The sequence below is a fragment of the Coregonus clupeaformis genome, chromosome 10 (assembly GCF_020615455.1).
Source record: "Coregonus clupeaformis isolate EN_2021a chromosome 10, ASM2061545v1, whole genome shotgun sequence".
Taxonomy (NCBI): domain Eukaryota; kingdom Metazoa; phylum Chordata; class Actinopteri; order Salmoniformes; family Salmonidae; genus Coregonus; species Coregonus clupeaformis.
In genome coordinates, this window is record NC_059201.1 from 59755078 (window position 1) to 59768916 (window position 13839).

At 39.9% G+C, this 13839-nt stretch overlaps 2 protein-coding genes across 3 annotated transcripts in view; both read right to left on the minus strand.

Moving 5' to 3' along the window:
* Window positions 1-294: 294 nt before the first annotated feature.
* Window positions 295-3190, minus strand: LOC123491669 (transmembrane protein 74B-like). The gene is made up of 2 exons (XM_045223297.1): window positions 3081-3190; window positions 295-1539 (listed from the first exon to the last, which is right to left on the minus strand). Exon 2 carries the CDS (start codon window positions 1476-1478, stop codon window positions 723-725), a length of 756 nt encoding a protein of 251 aa, XP_045079232.1. The 5' UTR covers window positions 1479-1539; window positions 3081-3190; the 3' UTR covers window positions 295-722.
* A 9055-nt stretch (window positions 3191-12245) lies between these two features.
* Window positions 12246-13839, minus strand: part of psmf1 (proteasome inhibitor subunit 1) — a 41633-nt gene continuing 40039 nt past the window's right edge. For both annotated transcript variants that reach the window (XM_045223102.1, XM_045223101.1), the window contains one exon: window positions 12246-12724. In XM_045223102.1, the coding sequence (XP_045079037.1) occupies window positions 12673-12724 (52 nt within the window). In that variant the 3' untranslated portion in view covers window positions 12246-12672. The remainder of the gene's footprint in view (window positions 12725-13839) is intronic.

The following is a 13839-nucleotide window of genomic DNA, read 5'->3' on the forward strand; positions in this document are numbered from 1 at the left end:
TTGTGCTGCTGTATATTCTTACCAAGATAATGTTATAATATAAACCAACAGATTAAGTGGTTCCAGTGATTTGCTACATATTTACCTTGGCTTATTGGCTCACAGGAGCTTAGTATGTTAGCATAATGTGTACACAATTTACAGTGACTAAGTTTAAGACATATTGTATCCTTACATGATAATAATGTCCCGTGTGGCTCAGTTGGTAGAGCATGGCACTTGCAACGCCAGGGTTGTGGGTTCAATTCCCAAGGGGGGCTAGTACAAACAAATGTGAAAATGTATGCACTCACTACTGTATGTCGCTCTGGATAAGCACGTCTGCTATATGACTCAAATGTAATGTAAATAATAACATTTCTAGGCCTATACATATTGTACATGTTTTGATCATTAATGTGATATATTATCCAGACATACTGTATATTCATGTCTTGGAAAAGAAGCTGATAGCAATATTTTTGCAGCACGTCAAGTTAGCCTATACTATGGGTTCCTCAAGGGTCCCCATTATGCTTTTCATACCCTATCTATTTCAGTCTCTGATTTGATCCTACATCTAACAATACATTATGTGTATTTCCAAATGTGCTCTTATGTAGTCTTAACCACATTCGGCTTCCCTTGCTGGCTTCACTTTTTTTTATTTTTTTTACAAAGCCCCTCAAGCAATGATTACAACCCTTGACATAGTCTGTGGATAGAAATGTGTTCATATTGTGCTACTCCTGTTGGGTCCCACTGGGCACCTGTGTTCCATCTGTTGGCCCAGTGGTTAGAGCTGTGGTGCCAGTGTGGCTAAGTTCACATTCAAACAGAGATTCTCCCCCCTCGCCCAACTGTCTCATCCGCAGGTGAATCGACCCGTACGTTTTCCTGGGTTGGACAAAAGTCCTCCGGCGGTACAGCTCACCTTTGCATATGGACACCATTAGCAAGATGGACAAGAGCATTCCCCCTAGAGTTAACAGTCCCAGGCCTGCTATGATACACTTGTCGAGGTGTGAGCCCAGTTGTGTGTAGTACATCTCCAGTTTCTCCATCTGACGGGCTGACACAAGATCTGGGTTGACCTTAGCCTCTCGGGGAATGGTGTAGGCAATGACCACCAGTACAATTCCACTCACCAAGAACACCATGGCAAATATGAACCCGTAGTCGACAGAATGGTCGTTAAAGTCAGTCTCATGGCCCTCCTCAGAGCGGTGTGACAGCTCATCTCGCTGGAAAGGCTGGGGTTGTGACTGATAGCCCCTGTCATTAGACGTGGACCGATGAACACTCGAGCTGTCTGCTCCCTGGTGACTGAACCTCGTGTCGTGCTCCTCGTCCTGATATGACGCATTCTCGATTCCAGCGCTAGCTACTGTCCGAGGTCTTGACTGGGTAGCTTGTCGCGGAGTTGTAGTGGCCTCGTGGGCAGGGCGCTTGTCCCCATCCCCCAATTCACAGAGCTCTACGGCATTCAAAGACTCCATCGAAATTCAGTCGATCTGCTCATGTCGTGATTCGGCCACCCTTCCTTATTTTGCCGAACACCTGCAGGAATTTTTTAAATTATGAAATATCATTGACAAGCTGCATAGGTATCATGCATGCTGTGTCTGCCGCTCAAATTTGAATATTGAATATTTTGTGAAATCTAAATGCAATTCAAATCTAATTTGAATATTCTAGGTTAACATAAGCCATATATATATTTATTCAAACGCGATAAAATAACATGTAGCCATAACAAAACAATAATTATTTCAAATGAGTGTCAACCTTTGTCAGGGAGAGAGCCATCCCAGCTAGTACATAACGTTCTGAGAACCTTATTTCTTTGGTGGAAATTTCAGCACTTCAGCATAATGTTTCCTCATGTTTAAAGTAATGGTCTCAAATTGTTCAGAGAACATCAAGAAACAACGTTCTTCTGTGGGAATTTCAGTCCTTCAGCATAACATTTTCTGCAGGTTTCCTCATGGTTCTATTTAAAGTCATGTTCTCAGAACATTAAGAAAGGTTTCAATAAAAACCACAAAAAAACATTTGAATAATAATGTTATTTAAAAACATATACATTCCATTCTCAGTGTCAACAAAACTCTCTCTATCCCCTAAAGTGTGTTCAGGTGTGCTGGCCACGCCCTCTAATTAGCCACACCTGATCTTAATAAGGGCTTGTTTCCTTTGAAATGGGGTCTGTTTGAATAGACTAAAATGAACAGCTTTGTATGAGTTACAAAAACATGGCATGCTAGTTCCATCCTGGTGGCTCAGTGGACTAATTCCATGGAGAGAGGACAGAAGATCATAGCTTTGAATCTCACTGATTCTGTGCCACAATCAATAAATGTGTTTGCATGATTAATGCCTAAGCAAATGAATTTCTATCTGTGCTTGGGGTTCAAAACTGTTAAACTAGCAGTGTTATTAAAACTCTTACTAAAACATGTTCTCAGAATCATATATAGGCTATCCTTATAGTGACAGTATGCATCTTGAACACGTCACTCTTGATTCACGGATTGTAGGCTATTTATTTGGGAACCTAGAAGGAACACCACCATGTAGTACGACTGATAACACAGCTGCTCCGATGATCATTAAACTGGGTGGAGAGAGTCAAGGCTTCAAAAAACGTTGATATATTAACAAGAACAGCCTTTTCATGATCAGCTACATCTGCAAATTGTAGGCTATCTACCAGTTTGAAAAGGGTCTAGCTGTGACAATATACGCTACATATTTACCTCGAACAGTGGGCTACTGACACATTTTTATATGATTTACATTTCATGAAATATATTATATTTAAGCCCATGATAGGGGTTTAATCGTCTTTAAAAACAGTGCACAATCAACCCTGGCATGACCTTGATTCCATCACGAAAACGTAGCCTATTTATTGGATTAAATTAGACATTTTGAGCGGTAGCATATCGCCCATCTATATCTAAGTGTCAATTAATTAAAGAGGACTATTCAACAAGAATCGCATACCCAACAATAATATTATAATAAACATTCTATCCAAAAAAAATACATAGCCTACTCTATTGATATTTCAATATTAAACACAAGAAAGGACCTACCCCCAGGCGTTGACGCTCCAGTGATAAGATGTTGTAGTGCAAAGATGCCGGTTGTTGAGAGTGGGACCGAAAGACCTCGAGAGCAACTGCCCATGCGCACACAAAATGCGGTGAAATTGGTGGTTGATAGGGAGCGCATCGCTTCAGCTGGTTGTGGAGCTGCGAGTAATGACATTAAAAACATAACCTGCACGTTCGACTGTATCCCAACAGGCACGGGTCGGTTGTAAAGACTTCATAATGACGTCTTTTCCCGACGTCGTATGATGGTCAGATGTTCGTTGATTTTGAAAGGTTTTTAGACATCTTTTTTAAACATGTTCTCAGATTCATATAAATATATATAGTGGTTACTCAATTAAAAGGACACTTTTAACAAGGAGGAGCACATTTTCCTGTAAGAAATCACAAATCATATACAAGTGACGTAAATGTGACCATTGTTTAAATGTTGAATCATAGCGATATTATTGTATTTACAAATATAGACAATATATCAGATAATTATGTAAACAGATAATGAACAACTATTTATATACAGTATCTAACAAGAATCAAAACATAACCATTGTTGGATCAATGTAACGTTTAAAATATTTGACCTCCACAATTGCTGCTGTTCACATCACAGGCCTACTCATAAGTATTGTACATTGATGAATCTTGCAGTGATCTGGCCTTAGATATCAGTTCAAGGTTTTAGGTGGGTGTGCACTCTGGTTTTTCTTATAATGGGGTTTTCAACAATCAATACGGTGTCTATAGGTTATGACCAAAAGTTATGTTGCATTGCTTGTTATTCGAACTGTTAAACAGAGGATCAGTTGAATGTCCAGTTATTACAGGCGAATACATATGGACAACTGGAATACACTACAATACCTTTTCACTTAGCCTGGGTACCAGTCTGTTTTTGCCATCATGCCACTCCTTGCCACCTTTTGTCATGCCAAAGATGACAAGGAGTTAACATGATAGTACAAGCAGATCAGTCATGTTATCACAATCGCATCATCTTCAAGGTAGTCGCCACACTGTATATTCCAAACATTCCTGTTTGTTTTGACTTCATCTGAAAGTGTCTACATGCCCTCAATCGAGGACACAAAACATTTATGAAGTGGATACATCCTGATACCTTGGAAAACTGACCTGTGATAACTAAATCGTTTGTAAACCCATGACAATGATAAGAATGATCAGCACAGCAAAATGAACTAGCATGATTGAGGCTCAGTAAAGGACATCTATGTATACCATCGACTGTTAGCCAATGTGTGTCTTGTTCTTAAGGAGCACAGTCATACAATTACTTAGTGATGGAGTCTTAATTTCAATGTGACAAACTTGTTGTTTCTTTGTTCTCTCTCGACTCTACATCTATATTGTGTCCTCTATATTTTTGCTCTCAGTGGTTGACTGTTGTTTTTATTGCTTATCAGCCCAATATCAACATTCAGAGCCATCTGTGGATTTGTAAATAAGAAGGGGTTATCTGATTGGTGGGATTGATAGAGGCAGTGGAACGTGGGTAGGGTTTTTCTACAGTGTATTGAATACTTATTGTATCCTTTTGAATCCCTCGATTTCTCAATGTAGCTGCAGTGCCATTATGCAAGGCATCGTACTTTGGTAAAGAGCCCCTTTGGAAGTTTTGTGCATATTTTCCATGGTGACTGCATCTGGCTAGTTCAGGGTTGGGGTCAACTCCATTGACTGATTTGAAATGGAATTGACCGACCCCAACTTAGACCTAGTCTATTCCTTTAATGGCCTTATTGAGCACATCTCATGTAAGAAGGAATCAAGGGTCGGTGGTCACTAAATCAGAAGACATTGAGATGAGTGGGCAGGTATATGCTACTTTTAGTTTTCCACTTGCCAATATGACGACCAGTTAAATCCCGAAGGCATTAGAAGGCACATAGGCCTGGGGTTTAGCATGTCTGACAAGCTAAACTCCCTGATCCTATTAGTGTACGCTGTGGAGCTGCAGATAAAGAGACATAAGCTGAAATGCAGGACACACAAATTCTAGAGCGGGAACAGAAAACATGAATGGAAAATGTGTACTGTATTAGCCTACTATTGAGTTAATGTGAATGCAGAGTACAATCCAGAACGGATACTGTACATATGTCTGTCTGTTACTCAAGTTTAATTCAGACAGATGCCTTGGGTCAGATCCCCTTGGTTTTCTTTTAGGTGTTTTCACCATTGAAATAGAATTACTAAAACATTGACATTCCGTGTATACCCATAAGTGATTCAGTCAAATTGCTGTGGTCTGAAGGGGTTTTGTCCATTCTAGGAATTATATTTATATGGTTTGTACCGTAATTCCTGCTGTTCACATTGTTATGGGTCTGTGTTAATACAGAGAAACTCTAGAACTGACCATTGAGGTGAATTGATTGATAGTTTTAGATTCAAATGTTTGATGGATCAGATTAGATAGAGAAGCTAAAACAATTCTCGCCAACTATCATAGAATCAAGAACTGTGTCCACTCCATATGCTCAATTTCTACTGGGGCAAGCTCTTAGAATGCATCAGCACAACAGGACACATCATAATTGGAAACAACCTCTGCAACTGGTAGTGGATTTGTGCTAGCGACTGCATGCCCAGCGGATGTTTAGCTGACTAACATGCTTCTGTCCAATACCTTGGCTTGTCCCTACAGTGACATGCATAGTAAACATATCTAACAGAGAATAGTAATGAATGTCTCTCCCCGTGTCTTGTCCCTCTCAGAGGCTACGTCCCACATGGCACCCTAGTGCATTGGATTCAATCAGATCGAGCGTTAACCCGGGTTGGCCGACATCCGCATAGCGGATGTTTCGGCGGTGTTGGAGGTGTAACTGTGGCATGAGCTGACAAATCGGTGAGCGGCTGCTCGTGTGTCACCAACCACTCCCTTTCTTATTATCCCTTCCAGGTTAGAAGCTCTAACGGCGATAGAAAGTGTAGCCTCTATCGTTGACAGAAATAATGACAGGCATGTTTTCATGTTCTTTTGGATGGAGGGATTTAAAGTGCCTTCAGAAAGCATTCTCACCCCTTGACTTTTTCCACATTCTGTTGATTTACAGCCTGAATTTAAATGGATTACATTTAGATTTTTTGTCACTGGCCTACACACATTTTTACAAATGAATTCAAAATGAAAAGTTGAAATGTCTTGAGTCAATAAGTATTCAACCCCTTTGTTATGGCAAGCCTAAATAAGTTCAGGAGTAAAATTGTGCTTAACATGTCACATAATAAATTGCATTGACTCACTCTGTGTGCAATAATAGTGACTACCTCATCTCTGTACCCCACACACACAAATATCTGTAAGGTCCCTCAGTCGAGCAGTGAATTTCAAACACAGATGAAACCACAAAGACCAGGGAGGTTTTCCAATGCCTCGCAAAGAATGGCACCAATTGGTAGATGGTTAAAAAAAAGCAGACATTGAATATCCCTTTGAGCATGGTGAAGTTATTGACTACACTTCGGGTGGTGTATCAATTCACCCAGTCACTACAAAGATACAGGTGTCCTTCCTAACTCAGTTGCCAGAGAGGAAGGAAAACGCTCAGGGATTTTACCATGAGGCCAATGGTGACTTTAAAATAGTTACAGAGTGTAATGGTTGTGATAGGAAAAAACTGAGGATGGGTCAACAACATTGTAGTTACTCCACAATACTAACCTAATTGACAGAGTGAAAAGAACGACGCCTGTACAAACAAAAATATTCCAAAACATGCATTCTGTTTGCAACACGGCACTAAAATAATCCTGCAAAAAATGAGGAAAACCTGGTTCAGTTGAGTCTGCTTTCCAGGACACACTGGGAGAATTCACCCTTCAGCACACAGGAGGTTGGTGGCACCTTAATTGAGGAGGACGAGCTCGTGGTAATGGCTGGAGCGGAATCAGTGGAATGTCATCAAATACATCAAACACATAGTTTGACGCCATTCCATTCGCTCTGTTCCAGCCATTATTATGAGCCGTCCTCCCCTCAGCAGCCTCCACTGTTTCAGCAGGACCTAAAACACAAGGCCAAATCTACACTGGAGTTGCTTCCCAAGAAGACAGTGAATGTTCCTGAGTGGTCGAGTTACAGTTTTGACTTAAATCTGCTTGAAAATCTATGGCAAGACCTGAAAATGGTTGTCTACAAATTATCAACAACCAATTTGAGAGCTTGAAGAATTATGAAAAGAATAATGGGCAAATGTTATACAATCCAGGTGTGGAAAGCTCTTAGCGACTTACCCAAAAAGATTCACAGCTGTAATCGCTGCCAAAGGTGATTATTACATTTATTGACTCAGGGGGTTGAATACATGTATTAGTGTTTTATTTTTCATTTTTAAAAAAACAATAAAATAATGTTAGAATTTTTCTTCCACTTTGACATTACAGAGTATTTTGTGTAGATTGTTGACCAAAAATGACAATTCAATCAATTTTACTCCCACTTTGTTACACAACGAAATGTGGAAAAAGGCAAGGGGTATGAATACTTTCTGAGGTGTAGACAATAGAACATCACCCATTCGAGTGTTGGAACTTGTAACGCGGCTGCTTGGGATTTGTCAGATATAAAGTTGGGTGTGGTTTCGTTTCATCCAATGGCAGTGTCCGTGACAAGGTAACACAAGGAGCCGCTTGTGGATTTGACCGCTCTAATGCAGTTCCACCTCCGACACCGCCAAAACAACCGCTATGTGGATGTCGCTATCGCGGAGTTTATAGAATCTAGCCCTTAGTGTAGTAGAATTAGGAATAGCTCATCATCCTATGTTAGGGTCCAGCCGAAGCGCATTCATATCTGCTTACATCATGAATACCATTACAGATGTAGGATCTTAATTTGAGCTAGTTTGCTACAGCAGGAAAATAATCCTGTAGCAACAGGAAACGTGAATTATTATGTGGATTATAAGTAATGGACATTTTTGTAGGGGTTGATCCGTTTTTCATTAGGGCAAATCAAGTCTGAGAAATTTCTAAGCGGAATTTACTAGCTCTAGAAGACTTTCAAAATCCCAAATACACTACAAGTTTGCATTTCCTGCGCTCCAGAAAAATTATCAGCAACAAAAGTGATCAAATTAAAATCCTACATCTGTATTCTTTAAACAAGGCTTGACTTCAATGACTTCACTATAAAATATATTGACTGGGAAAAAATACAGAGGTACAGTATCTGTCACTGGCAATCAAAATCTGCACAACGAACTATTAGATTAAGTTAGATCATTTTCAAGTACGGCCATATGTTGTACAGTGGAAATTAGGCGAAATGAGACGTATGGTGGTTGTCTTTCCCCCCCCCCAAAATTAAATGTCTTGGGTAGACCTTTCCACTCACAGCCCATGTCATCCCGTATAAGGGTTGAAAATGGCAGATTTTGTCATTGATAAGCGCCTAAATTGGAACGCAGTGGCTGTACAGTAACACGATATACATGACGTCAGAGCTCAGCTTCTCCTCTTCACAGCTATGCCGTTATAAACTTGAGCACCACGCAACAAGAAGATGCCCCCATCCCTCCCGCTAATTGGGCTACTTTTGCACATTTGTTGTAGTCTGAGTGAGGGAAATGCTGTAAATCAAGAGGAGTCAATGTGTTCTAAAAGATGAGACGTTGAGGATTATAATAAATACTGCTTTGATGTCATACAAGCAAACCACAAACCAAAACTAATTTACAGTATCAACGTTTATGATCGCTATTTCTGATCCACAGTTACAAGGATGACGTGTTGTACCCTGGTTTGTCCTGAACAGAATGAGTTTATGTTTGTCATATTGTGAAGAAAATTAGCTGTGGAACACACACTTGAATGCCATCATGACTCCATTCTATGCCCAACAAAATTACAATCTGTTTGTCTGAAGTGTGTCTTGAAAGCTTAACACTGTAAAATCGTATTTTATACCTTAGCTAGCTATGTTGGCAATATAATAAGCTTTCAAGTTATGCCCACCTGACCCAGATTGCGATTTATAATGGACCGTTTTTGGATTGTGTAAACAACAAAAGTAATTGTGTGATGGTGGGAATGCAGGGCTGTGTTCCAAACAAAAAACTACAAGTGTGCTTGCTTCAGTTCCTCAATGGCAAAGCTAGGAGAGCTAAAAATAAAATAAAAGCACCTTATAGTTAAAGGCTCTTTCCTTGAGTCATAAAAGTGCATTGAAATTATTTAGTAACTGTGCACTAAATAAGTGGCCACACACTGTTCGGAGAAGTGTGTGGCCACTTAGAGACACCAGTTAGACCTCGAACTCAAACCCTTGTAATCTGTTTTTTTCTTATCTTGCACCTACTTCAAATTGTCAATGTATATTTTCAGATTTCGTTATTGACAAATGCTGTGAAAAGTACAGTAAATGTAAAATGCACATACAAATCAACAGTGTAATGTTTGGATTCATTATTGTGTCAGATGAACTGTTGTGTACTCACCTTTGGTCTAATAATTTCCCCATTATCTCCAAACTGTTCCCTTTTAATTGGTGCCATGGTCATCATGCATATGCTTTTTATAGTTCTTCTGTTAGAAACATTTCAATTTGTCCCTATCCATATAGGCCATTTTCCACAAGTGTAATGGGTTAAAGGATGAATGGCCTGGAAATCAGGGCACACCGTAGCAAAATGTTTTGCAACGGAGAACAAAACTGTTTCTTATTGGACAAGATCAAACAGTACCTCCCTGCTTCACTGTTTCAGGAAGTTTTTCTTATTTTTTTTTGCCTACTGAACAAGACCTAGGCTATTTAAGTGTCTAAACAGGGAGGCCACCTCTCAGGAGTGCAAGACAGAGGTGATTTATGACCAACTAGACTGGTCTTATTTTGTGACTTCAAGGGACCAGGGAAAAGTAGCTTGACAACATTTGAAACCCCACCTCTTTAAGGAATACATGGGATAGGATAAAGTAATCCGTCTATCCCCCCTTACCCCACCCAAAAAAATAAAATAAATATATATTGTAAAGTGGTTATCCCACTGGCTATAAGGTGAATGCACCAATTTGTAAGTCGCTCTGGATAAGAGCGTCTGCTAAATGACGTAAATGTAAATGTAGCTAGGAGTTTGCTTTATTGAAGACAGAACAGTAGTTGGATTAAATTATTGATGGACTGCCTCTTTCCATACCTAATTTAAACACTGGTCAGGACATACAGTATTAGCCTTTAAAAGTCAATATTTGAGCCAGGATTACAGATAAAACCTGGAATGTGCCTGGGGTACTTGTGCATGTACCCACACATGAATGTGTATGTAGTGAAGTAATGTTGTCAAATAGAAATCTCTAATTGAGACAGATTCACTAGTTAAGTGGCTGGAGTGCTTGCATTGAAGGGCTTCCCTAGCACAATCCCCCTACCTTCACCTCTCTCTCTTTGTCTTGGAAGGATCAGTTTCTCTTTCTCTCTCTCTCTCACTCTCTTTGTGTCTGCTGGTTGCAGGATGGTTTCATAAGTACCATGGCCCTGGTGTTGTTTAAATCCACAGAATGAATTGCTTTTCCCAGAGCATAAAACATACCGCAGGCAATCTGAGATGCATCCCTCCCCCCTCCCTGCCTTACATAGCTAGTCAATGACCCAGGGAGCTATCTAAACCATGGAGGACACATTCACCCCGGCTGGGGTTTCAGACTGCAACAACAGCACTGGCCTGGATGGAACGACGATGCGTTTCATCATTTGGCCCTAGTCTTAACACCACGCACATTACATTACATTGAGTTACTGGATATGCGAGGGTATTCTCCTTGCTGTTGGTGTCTGTGAAGAGGAGGAGCAGGACAGGAGAGTTTGGGGAATGTGACTCAGCCATGCGATTATTACTTCCATTGATACATCTGCTGCTGCGGCCCACTCCATCATTAAGGGAGAGAGCTCCCACGGTGAATTGACAAGTCCAACTAAGCTACTGTTTCAAGAGATTTATTAAGTATACTGTATTTGGTTGGTTGTTGGGGAGACTACAGTACAGCGGGGAGGTGATCCACAAGGGTCGAACCATCCTGTAGTTGGGAAACAGGTAACACATAGGCCTACTGTAACACGTATACATTCTGCCATTCATGATGAGCAAAAGGGAAAAAAAGTATTATATGATGTGAGAAATCTACTTGTGAAATCAAACACATTTTTCTGAAACGTTAAATAATTTGCAAGATTTCTTCAGAAGACATAAAAAGTGGACAACATGGCTTTGAAAATGTTGTTGATGGTTGGTTTGATAGAATTGCACCATCTTCCTTGGCAATATAATTATACATTTAAGAGAGGGGTAAAGTGAGAGATATGACCGTGTGAGTGTAGACTGTGAAAGGAGAGCACTGAAGTTGCACTCGTTTCCACTGACAGTAGCGGTGGAGCACGAGAAACCGAGAAGAGACAGAGTGAGATGAAGGGAGGGAAGCATGCACTGCACACACTCAGAATGACAATGAGGGTCAACTCCAGTACAAAGGAGCACAGCACTGAGCACAGACAGAAGACAGAAGACAGGCTTTCAGATGACAGGCTATTATCAATAAGATTTCACTATGAAAACATAAGCACTGTGTATGATCTATCATTATAAGGCAATCTGAGGATACCTACTTTTCAGTACTCATCTTATTTCATCTTGCAGAAACCTAGAAGAAATTATAAAAATTTATTTGTGTATCCCCAATATTTTTTCAAGATACATTTATGGGAATCATGCCATCGATTGTCCATATATATTATATTATTCCGGGATAATCTCTTTTTATATCCACTCAGATTACACACTATGAAAGCTCTAGAAAAAGACAGGATGAAAATGACCCTTTGGCATCTCATTTCACGGTGGAGGAAGAAATGCATTTGTTTTATGTATAGTAGTTTTGTGCTCTTGTTAAGGTCAGCTGTAGAGGGCAGGGTTTTCTGGGCACACTGTTGCTTGTTCAAATGATTTGTTAGCTTCTAAAGGAGCCTGTTCATTCTACAGGGTTTTGCCTTTGAGTTTTTGCTTTCTCTTATAAAAAAGAATACTACTTAAATAGTAATATCACAAACTGGACTGTAATAAATATTTAATTACAACATTTTGCAGGAGTTATAAACCAGTCAAATCTGAAAAATGTAAAACATCTAAAAAGCATTTTATGACCTTTTAATAAAAGCATATTATTTTAAGTTGGGTAGCAGGCATAATATTTATTTTATCAATCAATCATTCCTAATGCTGCAGGTGTATATACGAACGACTTTGACTGGAATACATTTTTGGGGAGGTGAGTGGCAAAAGCCAGCCTTTGCCTTTTGAAAGCAGCATTTGAAAATCAAAACAAACGTTAGCTGCTTGAACATTTCTGACGGATTTGGACTCTAGGAACTCCCAGATTTTGTACAATTAAATTAGAACATCTCCAGGTAAGTCCCCCAAAAAGGGAGTGCAATGTAGCTTTATTCCTCACACTGAACAAATTAGTCAGTCAGTTTTATTAAGTGTGTATTCCTCTTGCATTGCGCAGACAGGAAGTAATCCAGGAAGTGTGTGGATCGAAGCAGGAAGTGCCTTCTCTTCTACATGAACATGTCATCATAGCCTGGCGGCGGCATGTGATCTGGGTCTGGCCTGGAAACCAAAGAGCATAATACATAATTCAAACACACATAAATAGTACTCTTCCACAAAAGCCCAATTCAAGACACAAATCTGGTGGGCAATTTCTGTGAGGGCCCACCATACAAGCTATTTATTCACTTAGATGATGACATAGGCCTATCTTAGATTTGATTCAATTAAGACTGGCTGACCTTAGCTTTAGTTACGTACAATTGACTGACATTTTAATCGCAAATACCCACAGTGCCTAGTGAAAGTCTACACACCCCTTGCACAGTCTTCACATTTTGCTGCCTTAAAATGTAATCTAAAAAGGGATTTTTTCCCTACAGACCTACACAACCTGCTCCACATTTTCAAAGTGAAAGAAAGTTATAGAAAATTGTCCAAATTAAAAAATAAATTCAACAAAGATGTCTTGATCGCATACCTGTATATCTTCACACCCCAGAGTTAATGCTTGGTGGAAGCACCTTCGGAAGCCATTACAGCTGTGAATAATTTTGAATAAGATTCTACCAACTTTTTACAACTCTTATGGCAACATACAGTGGGGAAAAAAGTATTTAGTCAGCCACCAATTGTGCAAGTTCTCCCACTTAAAAAGATGAGAGAGGCCTGTAATTTTCATCATAGGTACACGTCAACTATGACAGACAAATTGAGAAAAGAAAATCCAGAAAAACACATTGTAGGATTTTTAATGAATTTATTTGCAAATTATGGTGGAAAATAAGTATTTGGTCACCTACAAACAAGCAAGATTTCTGGCTCTCACAGACCTGTAACTTCTTCTTTAAGAGGCTCCTCTGTCCTCCACTCGTTACCTGTATTAATGGCACCTGTTTGAACTTGTTTTCAGTATAAAAGACACCTGTCCACAACCTCAAACAGTCACACTCCAAACTCCACTATGGCCAAGACCAAAGAGCTGTCAAATGACACCAGAAACAAAATTGTAGACCTGCACCAGGCTGGGAAGACTGACTCTGCAATAGGTAAGCAGCTTGGTTTGAAGAAATCAACTGTGGGAGCAATTATTAGGAAATGGAAGACATTCAAGACCACTGATAATCTCCCTCGATCTGGGGCTCCACGCAAGATCTCACCCCGTGGGGTCAAAA

Coding starts and splice junctions, on each gene's coding strand:
- LOC123491669 (XM_045223297.1), bottom strand. CDS start 1,478: ATGGAGTCTTTGAATGCCGTAGAGCTCTGTGAATTGGGGGATGGGGAC.